The 16,949-nt window shown below is 37.8% G+C and overlaps 1 protein-coding gene across 7 annotated transcripts in view; it reads left to right on the top strand.

The window, feature by feature from the left end:
- The window catches only part of RAPGEF2 (Rap guanine nucleotide exchange factor 2), a 262,303-nt gene that overhangs the window by 93,647 nt on the left and 151,707 nt on the right, over window positions 1-16,949 (top strand). For all 7 annotated transcript variants that reach the window (XM_064383780.1, XM_064383779.1, XM_064383781.1 and 4 more), the window contains one exon: window positions 514-570. In XM_064383780.1, coding sequence (XP_064239850.1) covers window positions 514-570 — 57 coding nt within the window. The remainder of the gene's footprint in view (window positions 1-513; window positions 571-16,949) is intronic.

Genomic DNA, 16,949 nt, shown 5'->3' with positions numbered 1-16,949 from the left:
AACAAATCTTTAAGGTTCTAAAGCCTCCAGTTAGTCGGTCAGTGGTCATACAAATATCGAGTTAATAAAAGCCTACTTTTGTCTGAAATTCCATACTGTTGAGTAACATTCTTGTTGAACTGTGACTGATGTTATCATTTTTAAAATCAACAGGTTTTCCTTTTAAACTTTTAGATTCCTTCTCATTTTTTATTTATCTTGGGAACATTAATTTGTCCACATGCCATTTACAAAATATAAAATACACACAATGTTCTCCGCCATAAAATAAACATGGTGAAGTTGACATCGTATTAGATGTTTTCTTTTCTAGCATATTTTTATCAGATTTAATTTAATATAACTTTGTTAACCCAGGTACTAAAAATACTCATTTTGAGGCTAATAAATGATTGTGACAAGCTATATAAAATAATCTTAACTTTCTAGACTCTATGTCTCATTCAAGGATTTAAAATACTAGTCTGTATTTTAGTGACAGATGTTGAACTCATGTGTTTATCTCTTTTACAGGTTGATGTGTGAAACTGTGAGATATGAGAGACACGAAGCAAACGAAGTTTTATACTAGTAGGTGTTTCCTTTTTGTTTGTACAATGTGTGTAATCCAGGGACTGAATTTTCTTAAGATATCAAAGGAGTGTTAGTAACAGCTGGCTAAGTCAGTACTAACTTATTTTTCTTAGTTGAGAAACGGGAAACATTTTATCTGTTTCCTGTCATAAAATAAAAGTTTACAGTTCTTTCCTGATAAGTTCACATTTGTGTCTGTACTTGTATCCTTCATATGTGGGTCAAAGATACTAGTTCATATTATAGAGCATTTTGACATTTTTATTATGAATTAAGAAATAGTACACAGTTTTTCCAACAGAACAAAACATATTTTCCCATAGCCACACTAGATGAGATGTGAAGATAGCATAAAGGCCATATTTTAGTTTATACTTCTTTCAGAAACAGGAAAATAAGCTGCCCACATCCCTTTAGGTACAATTTCATCCTTGGATAATATTTGTTTTGAAATGTGCAAGATATTCCTTAAGAAAAGACAACTAATTTTCAAAGAATATATAGTAGGGCCCGGCGCGGTGGCTCATGCCTGTAATCCCAGCACTTTGGGAGGCCTAAGTGGGTGGATCATGTGGTCAGGAGTTCAAGACCAGCCTGGGCAACACCGTGAAACCCCGTCTTTACTAAAATACAAAAAATTAGCTGGATGTGGTGGCAGACATCTGTAATCCCAGCTACTCAGGAGGCTGAGGCAGGAGAATCACTTGAACCCTGGAGGCAGAGGTTGCAGTGAGCCGGGATTACGCCACTGCACTCCAGCCTGGGCGACAGGGTGGGACTCATCTCCAAAAAAAAGAATATGTAGTAGATAAATATTGACATATTAAGGATACATAAATTATTTACTAGACATATTATTTTGTTTAAATAATGTTTGCCATGACTGTTGTTGTGTTGAGTCTCTGTTTTTCAAAGCGCTTATTAAAAAATTACTACCTTCCAGACTTCTTATAGGGAATATTTATTGAAATAAATAAATCACAGCTTCTGCCCTTAAGGAGTTCGTAATCTGGTGAGGGAGGTAGAAATAAAATACAAGGAAAACAACAGAAACAAACCAAAATAATTGTGCTAGTGTAGGTATGTACTAAGGGTGGAAGAAGTGCAAGGGAGCGTATGAAGAACATGGGGAGAGCCTCAGTGAAGGGGCTGTGGAACTAGGTCTCAAAGGTGAGGCCAGGAGGCTGCAGAGACTTTTTAGGCAGAAAGAACAGTATGTGCCGGGACACAGAGAGGTGGAGGGCCTGGCCTGATGTTTTGAACATCGTGGCAAGTTTAGTCCACCTGGCCTGTGGTGTGGGTCAGGGTAGTGAGTCGAGAGAAGATGCAGGCTACAGTCATATTTGGTCAAGAACGTGTTGCATAAAAACTGGTCTGGATTATTCTGGCAATTCAGGTCCTGGTTTCTTCAGGAGATTTTTTTCCCTCCTAAATAACATGTTATGGAAAATTAGAGACACTCACAATATTTGACACAGTGGTATCACAGACTCCCAAATACTTATGGCAAACTCATGGCCAATTGTGTTTCATTTCTTACTCTCCCCTCCCAGCTCCAACTGGATGATTTTGAAGTAAGTTCCAGATAGCTATCAGTCCACCCATATTATTATGATATGTATCTCTAAAAGATAATGGCTTTAAAAAACCTTAAACACAATATTATCAAGTCTTTAATATCATGAAAATATTCAAAGTTTTTGTCTCAATTTTTTTTAAGCAGCTTATTTATTTGAATCAAAATCTAGAGTTTATTCATTGTGATTGTTGATTTTCTTTAATCCTCTCTTAATAGTAGCTTGGAGTCTGGTCTTCAGGCAGCAAAATGATGTGATCACATGTTTCCAACCCTGCCTGTCTACCTGTCCCCTTGAAGATAATACTTGTGATTGTATGGAAACATGAAGGGTAGGTTAGATAGATTGTCTGGACAAAGAGATCAGTAAGGAAATAGTTACAGCAATAGGAGGTGGTAGGTACTTAATCTGAGGCAAAGACTGAAGGAATGGAGGAGTCAGGGATGATGGATTTTAGAAGGAGATACAGGTAGATAGAATCTAGGATGAATCTGAGGTTGCAACATATGAAACTGTGACATCTAGGACCTCTTCAGCAGGCAATCGTAAATATCCATTTCAAGCTTAAAAGAACCTACACCAAATACAGAGTCATAAATAATCAAGACATATTTGATAATGATAAAATTAACAGCAGAGGCAAGTGCTCTTAACATACTTATTCTTGAAGAAATGAAGATGTAAATAAAGTTATTTTGGAAACAATAAAAAGCTGTCAGTGGAATGGATATACAAATAACAGGGATGGAGATGTCTGAATTGTATTACTGGCATTTATTGAAGCAGTCTAGTGATAATAAACATCAGCTTTCTAATATTTTGTCTTCTTCTGAAACATGGTTTGGGCAGTGTCAATGATGATGAGGTGATAGCCGACATTTAACAAGCACTTCCTATGCCCCATTTACTCTAGTAAGTGATTTATGTGCGTTGATTTAGTTATTCCTCATGGGTATGTTGTGAGGTACTTCTTGTTGTCATCCCAGCTGTACACACAGACTGAGGCTTTGAGATGATAAAGAACTTGCCCAAACTCCCACTGCCTAACGTGGGACAAAGATTTGAGGCCCGACTTTGTGATTCTGCAGCCATAGCTCTTATCCTAGTCACCAGCATTTTCTGACCCTTTTCATGTATTGTCATTATGAAAAATGATAATGCTTATGTATATGCTGGGGTAAACTTAACACACTCTCCCTGCCCCAACCTGTTCTCCTAAAGTGGCAACTGAAACCCACTGGCAGCTCATGCTACATTATGACTGCCTAACAATTATTATTTACTTATTTAAATTGAAGGTAGATTACAGTGTCTTCAAACATACCTTTTTTTTTTTTTTTTTTTTTTTTTAAGGTAAAGATTTAGATAGTGCATGTGAGCTGTGCCAGTAATGTAAAGCCAGGTTTTAGGTAATCCTAAATTTGAATGTATTCCACTCTGTAGAGTTGATTGTAGCAACTGCCCATATTTGACTAGTTAGAAGTAGGCAACAGTGTTAGTAAGTGATGAGAAGTCTTCGGATATTCGACAAATCATGATCATAAGACCAAAAATTCAGAGACTAATTGTAGATTTACATAATCAGATTTCTAGCATTTGGCCAATCTTGTGATGAAATGTAATTGAATTATTTTTTTCATGATCCTTAAACAGGCATGTTTCTGCACTTAGAATTTGTGTGAGTTCAGTCTTGAAAATTAAAAAATTGTTGTATTTGTGTTATATATAAATCTGTGATAAACTTAATAATAGTACTCCTCTTTTTGGGACCTGTTCTTATAACTTGTGGGGAAATGATTTGTTTGTTCTTGTTCTTCCTTGAACTTAAAGAGCACAGTGCAGTCAGAAATATCAAAGGCTTTCAGACTTTGGTTTTATGACCAAGAGATGAGCAGAGTAGTCATTTTCCTTATTATGTTTGTGTGTTGGTGCCTTCTAAGTTTATGGTTTTAATAATTTCACCAGGTAAATATAACACTCTTTTGATCTACCTCTGTACCTCATTTTTCTCACCTATAATGTGGAACCGATAATAATAGCTCCTACTCATCAGAGTTGGCATGAGGATGAGATGCAGTAACCTGTACCGAGCGCTTAGAGCAATGTGTCAGAATAAGTGCACAAGCACATTAGTGCCGGCATCATTGTCATTCTCATCACTGTTTTGATGATTTACATTTTCGTTTTCCAATATTTTAGTTGCTCTAAATGTTTGTTAGGAAGAAATTATGATAGTGATGCTCTAGCTCCAGTGGTGTTACTGCTTTAACATGAACGACCAAGATGACAAAAATGCCATTTTAAATTGTATTGAGATGGGGGGAACGTTGTGATTCTGATAAGATTGCATTTTTAAAATTGAGAGTTGCCCATTTAGAATCATATTGTATTTGTTTGCATTAGAAAGTTAGAGAAAATTAGCTCAGCTTTACAAAATGGAAAAGACTGTCAGGTAATTTCTGCCTCCTTTTCCTTTATTATCTACACTGTTAAGTATTTTGCTGGTTGTGGGAGTACTGAGGTGGATAATATATATTCCTCACCAGAGGGACCTCAGCTTACATTTGTCTTTATTGAAGAATTTAATCTGAAATGAGAAACATACATGTAAAAACACTGGATAAATAGTAAAAGTTGCAGCGTATCTCCAGTAAGAAGTTGGGAATTTGTTCTCTGGAAAAATTAATTGAACCTGGGTCTTTCTTCATAGCACAGCCTAGAAACTGTCTGATCTACTTTTTTTTTTAAAACATTTTTTTTGTTTTTGTTTTTAAATGGCTAGCCATCTTCACAAATAGTGAAGTGAAACAGAAATATCGTTTAGTATATAATTACATTTAACGTGCTCAGTACTTTTGGCTTAGAAATTCAACCATTGCAGAAGTTTAAGTGTCCACACATACACATGCCCACACTATAAATAAGTGTAACTCTGCATCTCACTGCCTGTTTTCCACATACATATCGGACTGAATGCTTTGGTTTACAAAAGAGTGTTCATAGCACTTTGTAAAGGGGTTTATCTTTCTCTATTCCAGGAGAGGAAATTGTTCTCCATAAAAGAGCTGCATTGAGGCCTATTGGGTCTTTTAAAGCATTTTCATTTAAATCTGTAAGTGCAATTTAGAACTGCAAGCCTCAGCTGAGCTCTTGTTGCTGTTAGCAGTCTGCAGTTGTTGACTTGGCTTTGTGTTTTCACAGCAGCTATTCCCACTACTCTGTGAGGCTGCTCATCCATCTCTGTCCCCTTTCTGCTTTCCCACACCTCCTCCAGTGAACTCTGCCTCAAGTTTGCTCTTGGTCTCAAATACCCTAATTTATCTATATCTGCATTTACCTGTTGTCCCACTCCTGCCTCTAAGAGGAAGGGATGTCTTTTTGCCTGTATGGTGTAGTTATTTTTGTTCTTGTTTGTATCTTCCGGCTCTTCTTCCTGCCCTGTGTCTAAGACCTTAAACCGGACCCTAAGTGTGCCACAATGCCTTCCATCCTGAAGTTGTTCCTTTGCCTCTCTTACTTATATCCAATTATTAAACTATTTTTTTCCTTCCTGATGTGACCAAGATTTTGTTTTATTTTACATCATGGTAAATTGTTTTAAAATTATTACAAAAGCTCTAATCTACTACTTAGGTCATTTTTATAGTCCCCCAACCCCCACTCCAGGAAGCAAAATACTGCAAATCTTACTATTTTTTTTTTTCTTGAGACAGAGTCTAGCTCTGTTGCCCAGGCTGGAGTGCAGTGGCGTGATCTTGGCTCACTGCAGTCCTCACTTCGCTGGTTCAAGCCATTCTTGTGCCTCAGCCTCCCGAGTTGCTGGGATTACAGGCATGTACCACCATACCCGGCTAAATTTTGTAGTTGTAGTACATATTGGCCAGAATGGTCTCAAACTCCTCACCTCAAGTGATCCACCCACCTTGGCCTACCAAAGTGTTGGGATTACAGGTGTGAGCCACCATAAAGAGCCAGCCTCTTCTGTTTTTACCCAGCAAGATGTAACCACCATTTGGAAGTATTTTTCTATCCATAATTTTATTATGCTTGTATGTGGACATAAAAAATGGTGGCTGGGCGTGGTGGCTCACACGTGTAATCCCAGCACTTTGGGAGGCCAAGGCGGGTGGATCACTTGAGGCCAGGAGTTCAAGATCAGTCTGGGCAACATGGTGAAACCCCGTCTCTACTAAAAATATGAAAATTAGCCTGGCATGGTGGCATGTGCCTGTAATCCCAGCTACTCAGAAGGCTGAGCCATGAGTATCGCTTGAGCCCCAGAAGCGGAGTTTGCAGTGAGCTGAGGTTGAGCCTGGGCAACTGAGACCCTGTCTCAACAAATAAAAAAAAGATGAAACCAAAGGTTTTAATTTATTTGAAAAATGGCATCTTTAAAGACTTAGCCTTTGCATGGAATGTAAGTATGAAAATGCAAGCCCTCGCACATGCACACTCATGCCCATACAGATACTTAAGAAGGACTGTTTTATGTATGTATGGAGATCCTTTAAGGCTTCTTGACAATGATATTTTTATATTACTATATTTAAATGAAAATGTTTTATTTTTATGTTGAACAGAAGAGTATTTAAATGAAAACATTGTTAAAAATACAGTTAATCTGTAATCTCCATGAGGGTGGGGACTATGCTTATGTTTGAGTTTGCATTCTCATGCCTACCATGAAAATTTGCATTTAGTTTGTTCCCAGTGATTATTTTTTTTTCCAATTTTCTCTTCAAAAGAAGGAACTCCTTTGATCTGTAGATAAAGACCTTCATTATGGTCTAACTTCCTAATAAAATGGCTGGTTACACATCAGCAAGTGTCGGATTCTTTGTATCAATTTTCTATGAAACTGCTTAGTGAATAAAAGTGAATAAAAACCTGTTTAGGGTGTAAGATATAGGGGAAAAATACAGCTTGCTTTTTAGATCCTTTCTGATATAAGGGTTAGTGGTGCTGTAAAGTGTTTTGCAGAGGCGTTCCAGTTTCTTGCTGTAGGGACTCCTATGTTCTGAAGTGAGGCAGATTTAGCTTTGAATTTGACTCTGCCTCTGAGTGTGTATAAGTTACCTTTAATTTTTCTGAGACCCAGGTTACTCTAGGTAAAGAACAGGTTTCTTATGAAGATGAAATTACAGCATATGAATCTAAAAGACGCATTTCATAACCCATCAGTAGTTTCCAAAAGAGTCAAATTTTCAGCTTAGTTCTTTTATAATATGTGATAAATTGTTCCTTGAGCCCTTGGATCTATTTCTTTACCCTCAGTATAGCCGAATTGTCGATTTGATGTATTATTTTATACACACACACACACACACACACACACACACACACAGTTTGTATTGGTATTTTTCCTTTCATTTAATGTTTATTGAATAACTTCATAACTCCCAATGTTTTACTCCTTTTCATTGTAAAAATGAATTTTATAAATTTAAGAATGATTGGGCCAGGCAGAGTGGCTCATGCCTGTAATCCCAGCACTTGGGAGGCTGAGGTGGGTGGCTTGCTTGAGCCCCGGAGTTTGACACCAGTCTGGGCAAAATGGCACAATCCCATCTTTAAAAAAATACAAAAATTATCCAGTGTGGTGGCGCATTCCTGTAGTCCCAGCGCTACTCAGGAGGTTGAGGTGGGACGGTCACTTGAGCCTAGGAGGCAGAGGTTGCAATGAGCCAAGAGTGCACCACCACACTCCAGACTGGGCGACAGTGAGACCTTGTCTTAAAAACAATAAAAATAATAAATTATGAAAAAAATGATGACATTAATGAGCCTATAGAATATCTGGCTATATTGATTCTTTAGTAGTTTAAATTGGTTACCCTGCTAGTTAAAAAAAAAAAAAGGATGTCTGCAGTGTCCCCTTTATTTTCATATAGAGGAAATGTCTTTAATATTTTCATCAGTTTTCAGAGTTCTTACTGATCTTACTGACTTTTCCTGTTTGTTGTTTGCAATTCCTTGTAATTGCTATTGATTGGAAAATAAGGATTTTTAAAAAATCTTAAAATGGTGTTTTGTTTCTTCAGAGTTTTTAATTATAAATGAAGTAATTTCCTCACAATTTATAACTTTTAAGAAATAGAACAAAAATTACCCTCTACTTAAAAAATGTCATTTGTTTTCATATTGTGGGAATTTATATATAATTGATATATTTACGCATAACTATTATGAATGATACCATTTTATAATAAAATCTCGCTATTCCAATAGTAGAAAATGTAAATGCCTCAGCCCTTAACTCTGGTTAGGGCTTCTTCTAAAATTTGGCGTATACTTCATGTTTTAGTACATGCACTTCATATTTCTTTTGTCATGATATCATTGTTAGGGTCATTTACTGTGATGTTTTGCATTAATTTATCTAGTGAGCTTACTTCGTGCCATTTGGCTATACAGAAATAAATAATACAGACTTTGTCTTTCAGCTTGTAGCTTAGCACTCCATCAGAGGAGTAAAAATATACAAATAATTTTTAAATTGTAATAAATCTAGTAACAGAAATGATGTAATGTATTTGTGAGAAAGATTAAAATTATTGTGTATCTAGAAAGCCATCTGTGTATTGGAAGGGGGCCATTGTTAGAACTTATTTTTTTGAAGCTGTGGAACACTTTGTTCATAGAAAATCCTGTTCAGCCCAACAGCAGTAGCTATTATGGTTGAAAGAGGTTTGGACACCTTGAAATCCCAAGGGCTCTTGATATTGAAAACCTCTGATCTCAACTGTCTGCTGGACGCCTATAGAGGGATAGAGGATAATTTGTTATAAATAAGTAATTTTCACTGTTTTTTTGGCATAATCATATATTTGAGCGCACAAGTCTAAGCTGGCCAAAAGCCTGTATAATAACAGCAATGTAGGTGAGCAAAAATGGAACCCTGAACTTTAGCAAAGGGCTTCGATAGAGACTTGGGAGGGCAACCCACAGAACGTGATGATAGACTGTGAAGAGGGAGAAGCTTGGGAAGATGTCTCTTTATCTTTTGGTTGGCTGGTATTGGTGAGACAGCAGATACAGGAAAATAAAGGTGTTTTTCTATTTTTTTGTCATGGGTGGCTGGCCCTCTGGAATTCCTTTTTGTCCCCAAGTAGTTATTGGAACCTTTATTAGTCTTCATTTTATTTCCCTTTCTTGTTTTATAGACATGGGACCAATAGCCTTAGGTGATGATTCCTGTCACCTTTTCTCCAGTTGCCAACAGCTTTGTCATTTGAATGTGATACTCTGTGGTATTACATCCTGGATAGTATAAAGTGACCTTTCCAAAATAACACCAAAATTGGTATTTGATGCTATACGTGGTTCTCAGTTGTGCCGAACCCATCTGTGATAGCCGTGTCATGTGCTCATCTCAGCCACTATTTGTGGACATTTTGCCTGTGCTCATCTTACCTATTCTTATTCACAAAGCAGTTGCCGTCCTTTTGCTTCTCTGTTTTAATGACCTTGTTAATGCTGCCCATATGAAACATTCAGAGGAGCTTCCTCACTCCCTGGGCCGCTTCAGGCTCGGCCCATGCCATATTGCACTTGCTCTGCTAAAGAGGGAGGAAGTCTCCTCTTGTAGCCCATACATCCTCCCTGTTCCATATTTTGTCAGGATTATCTGGGAAAGCACTAACTTCTGATTCCAGATTGCTTAGATTCTGCATGGGTACCATTCTTTCTGTTTCTATTTGTTGCTTCTCCACCCCACAAAACCCCCCCAAAACTTAGATGCCCATGTTTGTGGCTGTTGGGAGCCTTGTTTTGAGCTGATGGCCATGCTAGGCTCAGCATCCTTTGCCCACAGCCACCTCCCCAGAAACTGCCACTCTGTTTTGTCAGTCCCCGCCACTCTGTTTTGTCAGTCCCCCTTGGCTTTTTTTTTTTTTTTTTTTTTTTTTTGAGATGGAGTTTTGCTGTTGTTGCCCAGGCTGGAGTGCAGTGGTGCAATCTTGGCTCAATGCAACCTCTGCCTCCTGGGTTTAAACAAATCTCCTGCCTCAGCCCTGCGAGTAGCTGGGACTACAGACGCCCGCCACCATGCCCTGCTAATTTTTGTATTTGTAGTATAGACGAGGGTTTCACCCTGTTGGCCAGGCTGGTCTCAAACTCCTGACCTCAGATGAGCCACTGTGCCAGGCTACCATGAGCAATCTTTTTGGCTGACTGGGCCCCCCTTTAGTTTTCACATTGTATTAACAGCTGAATGAAGTAGCATTTTCACAGTCACTTTCTTGCCCTCTAATAATTGTCTTTGCTGATTTAATCAGTTGTCTTTGGACTTAGTAGGTCTTTGAATCCCCTTGTCAGCTTCAACTTGATAACTTACTGGCTGCCTCCTTAAATGAGAATGTGGAAGCAGCACACACAGCTCTTTCCCATGGAGAGAGTGCCACCTTGTGGATCTCTAGGATATTGCCAAGGAGGCTCTTAGATCCTGGCTCCATTTTTCCATTTACTGGTAAACTGAAGTTCACATCTTTGACTTCAGACACTTTAATACCTTACCTGGGTTCCTGTCTATTCAGTTCATTAATTTACTTACTAAGGAAATATCTGAGTGCCAGTCAAGCATTATGTAGTGTATATATTGGGGGTACTTAAGAGTTAGAGGAGTTGAATAACTATTGGGGAGAAACTCCTAATGTAAATAATTATGACACTCTGGCACCTGCTTCACATGAGCATGTACACAGAGTTCTGGGAAGCTGGAAGAAAACGACTCACTTTCCTTGTAATATACCAAAACACTTCTCAGAGGAGGTGATAGTTAACCTGGAGCTAGAAGGATGAGTAATACATTTACAAGAGGATATATACTATTTAGAAGCTAGACAGCAGGTTTGTTCAAAACCTTTATGGCATAGGTGGAAAAAAGTGTGTGGCCTGGCTGAACAGGATAAGTTTACAGCATAAGGAATGTTGGGGTTGGGAGCAGAAAGCAAAGCTGAAGGTTGTTCTTTTCAGAGACAATTACAAAAGAGGAAAGGAGATGAAGAGAACTAGTATTTTTTTCTAACCGTCATGCAAGGTTCTTTATATATAGTTTCATCAAATAAAAGGAGCTCTGTGAACAAGATACCAATGTCTTCCATTTTGCAGTTGAGGAACTAGAATCTCAGAATTTGACTTTACCAGGATCACATGGCTAGTGTGAAAGAAGGAATCTGTGCTCCAGAACCTGCACTCTGGAACCTGCACTCTTTGCGCAGCCTTTTCCTCCTTCCCTCATGGGCTGTGCCAGGGGTCTGCACTTTTTCCTCTGAAGGACCATGGGGGTTCAGCAGAAGGATGTCATCTGTTCTGATTTACCTGAGCAAATGATTACTGAAACGTTGCCCAGTTTCTACTAGGCATGATGCCAGGTGGCTGATGTCTACCTTAAAGGGATAGTTCATTGTAGTTGGAGGAAGATACTCAGGAGTAAGAAGTTGTTAGAGAGAAACATAAAACAATGAAATTAGATGGGATAAGTTTTTTAGAGTTTGGAAAACAGTGAGTGAGAGATTTTCTTAAAGTAGTGTTTGAGCCATATCTTAAGGTACAGTGGATGGAGAGAGTTAAACATCTTGAACAGCGTGGCAGAGTTGGAAGGAACAGAAGGAAAGCAGCCAGTCAGGAGCAGTGGGTTATGTTGAGGGGTAGTAAGAAGAAAGGTGGGAGAGGAGGGGGTCAGATCAAATATTTCCCTCTTGCCCATTATTCTTGGTTTAGAGTTGGGATAATGCTGAGCGGGGATCATGCAGTTCTGATTGCCTCAGAGGCTTTCTGTTTACACTGAAAGGTGAACTGATCATTTTATAAGGTCTGTTTGTATTTTGTTTTGTTTGGCGTTATTAATTTCCTTCCTGTTGATGAAAAACAGAAACAGGAAACTTTTAAAGTGCCTTATTATATACCAGGACTTTTGTGACTTTTGTTTTGTCGATTGTAGGGTTTGATTTCATTGTATTGAAATCAAATCAGTTGTCCATTGTGGTTCCTAACTCATGATCCTTTGGTCAAATTCTGAGATTCTAAGAAGAATTATGTCTTCTCTAAGCATACATTTGGCTGATTAGAGAGACTTTCAAGTACTGTGTTCCTGTATGAACCTCTTTAGTCTGGATTTCTCTTTTCTGCCTAGTACTGGTGGTGTCAGACAGATTATTTAGAAATCAATCAGGATTCTTTCAAGATTAAGCATTACTATTTCAGCAAACCTTGAAGGGGCTCCTTTGCTCATAATTAAAAGAAAAAAAAGCAATTATTTGAGAAAAATTAAAATAGCACTTTTTAATACAATGCACATACCTAATTGCATGGATATTGATAAAGTTGTACTTTTTTTTCCTTCCATTTGCTCCTTTTGGAACTTCATATCAAGACCATTTTTCTGAAACTTTTTCAAAGTTGGCAAGCCCCATACATAAGAATCATCCAGGACATTTGTTTAAAAGTCACTTTGATGGATCTCCCATCTAATGATCAGAAGCTGGGGAAATGGGTGGGATAGATGCATTTTAAATTAACATCTTAGGTGATTCGTTTGCCTATCAAAGCTTGAGAACTACTGGATAGAATAGAATCTTAGTGTTAATCATAGATACTTCTTCTTATTACTACCACTACACCTACTCCTTGAATTACAATGTGATTTCATCCCAATAAACCCACTATATGTTGAAAATACCCTAAGTGAAAATGCAGTTAATGCATATAGCTTACTGAACATCATTGCTTAGCCTAATGATAAGATTTGGCTCTGTGTCCCCACCCAAATCTTGTGTGGAATTGTTGTCCTTAGTGTTGAGGGAGGGACCTGGTGGGAGGTAATTGGATTGTGGGGCAGATTTCCCCTTGCTGCTCTTGTGATAGTGGATGAGTACTCATGAGTTCTGGTTGTTTAAGTATGTGTAGCACTTCTCTCTCCGCTCTCTTTCCTGCTCCGCCATGGTAAGAAGTGCTTGCTTCCCCTTTGCCTTCCCCCATGATTGTAAGTTTCCTGAGGCCTCCCCAGCCGTGCTTCTTACAGCCTGCGGAACTGTGAGCCAATTAAACCTCTTTTCAAGTTACCCAATCCCAGGCAGTTATTTATGGCAGAGAGAGAACTGACACATACGCTTAGCCTAATGTAAACATGCTCAGAACACTTAAATTAGCCTACAGTTGGGCAGGATCTTTTAATACAAAGCCTATTTTATAACAAACTGTTGAGTACCTCATGTAATTTTTTGAATATTGTACTGAAAGTGAAAAGCAGAATCGTTTGGTACGAGTTGAGTGCGTCGTAAAGAGGAGAAAGCTTGTCGGACCATTGGAAGTTGGGCACTGCCTGTGCTATTATTACTATTGTCAGTCTTCTCTTAACCAGCTTTATTACCTGGAAGTGAGCTCTCAATTTGCATACTCTCTAAGTATTGAAAAATTTACTACTGTTACTACTAAGTACTATTTTTATAATTTCAGTTTCATTTTTCTTAAAAAAAAAAAAGCCATCACTTTTCCATTTTTACATACACATGTAAAAATGCTGTAAAAACCCCTCCAGTAACAGCTGCACTGTGGAAAGGAAGTGTTTGCAGATCTTGAAGGGGAAGCACATTGTACCCCACACTGAAACACTGCCTGCCTGAGGCATAATTGTAAGTGAAAAGAGTAAGCATGATTAGTACAGTGCTTTCTACTAAAGTAAGGGGAATTTTCTGGACTAGTAAGACTAAATAAAACAGATTTTGATGGAGACACCTCACAGAAAGGAATTTTCATAACAGGAACTAAACATAAATTCTGTAGGGGATGGGTAGGAGGGAGGAGAGAAGGATTTTTCTAGCTTACAACTATTTCCAGAACATCTGTAAAATAAGATTCACTGTTTTTTGTATTCTTAGTTCTAATTAACTTATTTTTACAAAATCTGAATCCTTAGAAGAGACAACTCGAAGAAATTTTGGTTATCGTATGTGGCCTGGCATATGGTAAATGCTCATGAATTTAGTAAATGATGATTGAATGGTCATTCTCTGCAAATGCCTACTAAAGCAAATATCGCTCTTGCATGTTAACTTTGGATTCTTTTGAGAATGTAGAGAAACAGCCTGTCTATCAGATAAACAAAATTATAATAAGTGGTAGAGATTACCACTTACCTTCACATCCTCAAATCTTTCTCATGGATTTCCTGACATAAAGAGTCAACCCTAAATATAGGCTAATCGATGGGTGTTAAGGATATCAGAGCATTCACTGCCACAGTATTTTATCGACTTTGAACCTTGGTTGCCTTTCACTTCATGTGTGTTTTATTATCAGTGCCAGGAGAGCTGAGTTTATAAGCCCTGTCCTTAATTTGTCTCTGTTATTTTTGCCTTCAGAGTTGACAGACATGAAATAATTGAAAAGCCAGCTAATGTTTGTTATGTTCTCTGTCACAATTAATCTACATCGTGGTGCCATTTTTTGTACTTTTAACATGTTAATGCTCTTCTTTGTTACTGAATAATTATTTGCATTTAATGATCATTTTTTCATTTAATCCTTGCAGCTGCTCTAGTAACTTGCCCAAGGCCACATAGTTAGGAAGTGGTGATCTACCTTAATTTCCTATTTTTCTAGATTTTACTTCCTTGGGCCAACCTTTTTGTGTGTGTGTGTGTGTGTGTGTGAGATAAAGGGAACATTATAAAAACAGATTTTTAAAAGTTTACAGAATTTTTTTTCCTATTTTAATGTTTTACCATTTGTTATTTAAAAATTATTAAACTAGTTTTGAGTCTGGAATAACATTCTTACTTGGCCTAAATCAGAATTTAAGAATAATGCTGTCATATCAATAAAGACAAATAAGTTTTTTTCTTTTCACAAACCATTTCGCAAATGATTGCTGGTTGCAAGAGGTAATGATTAAAAATCGAGGAGACAAAAATATGAATTATTCTTTGAAGTACTTTGCATTTTCACTTGAGAAATCATTTTATTTTTATGGTTCTGCATTCAAACGAAACTCTTATTTAACAATGCTTTTCCTTTGTATTTCTTAAGGCATTGCTATTGAGCTAAGTAGTCATGAATTTGGTGAAGAATGGACTTGCAGGGAAAGATATTCAACTGCTGATTCACTTTGGAAGCAGTTAGCACAGTGAAAGTGATTAGGTGATAGTAATTGACATTATTAAGTAATGTAATTAATCAGAGTTGTAAATATAATTTAGTGTCTTCTAAAAACTTTTTAATGACACAATCCAGAAACCAAACAAAACAAAGACTTGGCAAAAATTGCTGAAGATAACCTTTTACAGTATGCATATGGGTCATTGGTATCTGAGAGGAACATGGTATGCACCATCCATGTTGTTACTCTTGAAAGAAAGGGGTGTGCTCTGTGTTTCTTTTCTACTCCTCCCATTGACTGGAACGTGGATGTGGTGGTGAGATTTGGACCTGCCACCCTAGAATATAAATGGAAGCCATGGTTGAGGACGGCTGAGCCACAAAATAGAGTGTGGCTTCCCAATGTCATGGAAACACCTTATCAGTCTTGTATTTCTAATGTTCAGACTATTGTGTGTGTGAGAGAAAAATGAACTTCCTCCTTGGTTATGCCACTGTTATGTTTAGATTTTTGTTTTAATAGTAGCTGAGTTTGTATACTAACTAATAAATTTGATGCAATTGACTATACACGATAAAATAACTTAGACATGGCAGAAAGCACCATAAACCAAGTCCAAGGGTAAGCCGCACACTTGGGGAAAAGGTATTCACAGCCCATGTTTTCAGAAGGCCAGTTTTTATAAAGTGCCTGAGAAAGTTTTAAAAACTCATTTTTTTTTAGAGACAGAGTCTCTCACCCATGTCAGACTAGAGTGCAATAGCGCAATCTCAGCTCACTGCAACCTCCACCTCCTGGGTTCAAGCATTTCTTCTGCCTCAACCTCCCAAGTAGCTGGGATTACAGGAATGAGCCACCATGCTGGCTAATTTTTTTGTAATTTTAGTAGAGACGGGGTTTCACCATGTTTGCCAGTCTAGTCTTAAACTCCTGACCTCATGTGATCTGCCTGCCTGGGCCTCCCAAAGTGTTGGGATTACAAGTGTGAGCCACTGTGCCCAGCTCAAAAAAAAAACCTCACAATTAATAGAGACTTAGTTAAAAGTTATGAAGTGATTTTTACAAAACAGAAATACAAATGACTCATGAACATAAAAAAGATGGTCTTATAAGAAAAACAAATGAAAAAAAAATTAAGTTGAGATATTATTTTCACCAAGCAAATTGGCAAAAAATCCAGAAGCACCTCAGTTACCCTGACCTTGTGAGGCAGTGGCAGTACACGGCCTTTCCACCACACTCCTGATCCTTCCTGCCTTTTGCCTGGAATGCTGATCCCTTCAGGATCCCCGTGGCTAACTCATCTCTTTTGTTCAAATGGCTTCTCAATGAGACTTGAATATAATCTCCATGAGGGCAGGGATCTTTCTGTTGTTGTTCCCTGACATATCCTAAACATCCAGAAAAGCCTTCCATATAACAATTTTTCAGTATTTATTAAATTATAACAAACTTACATTAGTAAGGTTGTGGGGAAGTAGGCTAGCATATAAATCGCTAACTACCTGTGGAAGACGTTTTGACAGTATCTAACAAGATTACTGTGTATGTGCTCCTAGACCCAACAGTTGCCCTCCTGGGGCTTTATTTTTCAGCTACTACTGTATGTACAAAATACTATTGCAGTTTTTATTTGTGTTTATATAATTACCCAATAATTGAAAACAGTGAGAAATGACTGTCAGTAGGGAGTTGCTTAAGTC

This window comes from Aotus nancymaae, unplaced genomic scaffold (assembly GCF_030222135.1).
Source record: "Aotus nancymaae isolate 86718 unplaced genomic scaffold, 86718_ANA_hifiasm-v0.15.2.pri h1tg000033l, whole genome shotgun sequence".
Taxonomy (NCBI): domain Eukaryota; kingdom Metazoa; phylum Chordata; class Mammalia; order Primates; family Aotidae; genus Aotus; species Aotus nancymaae.
Note: the sequence above shows the minus strand (reverse complement) of the source record. Positions and strands in the feature narration are given on the sequence as shown.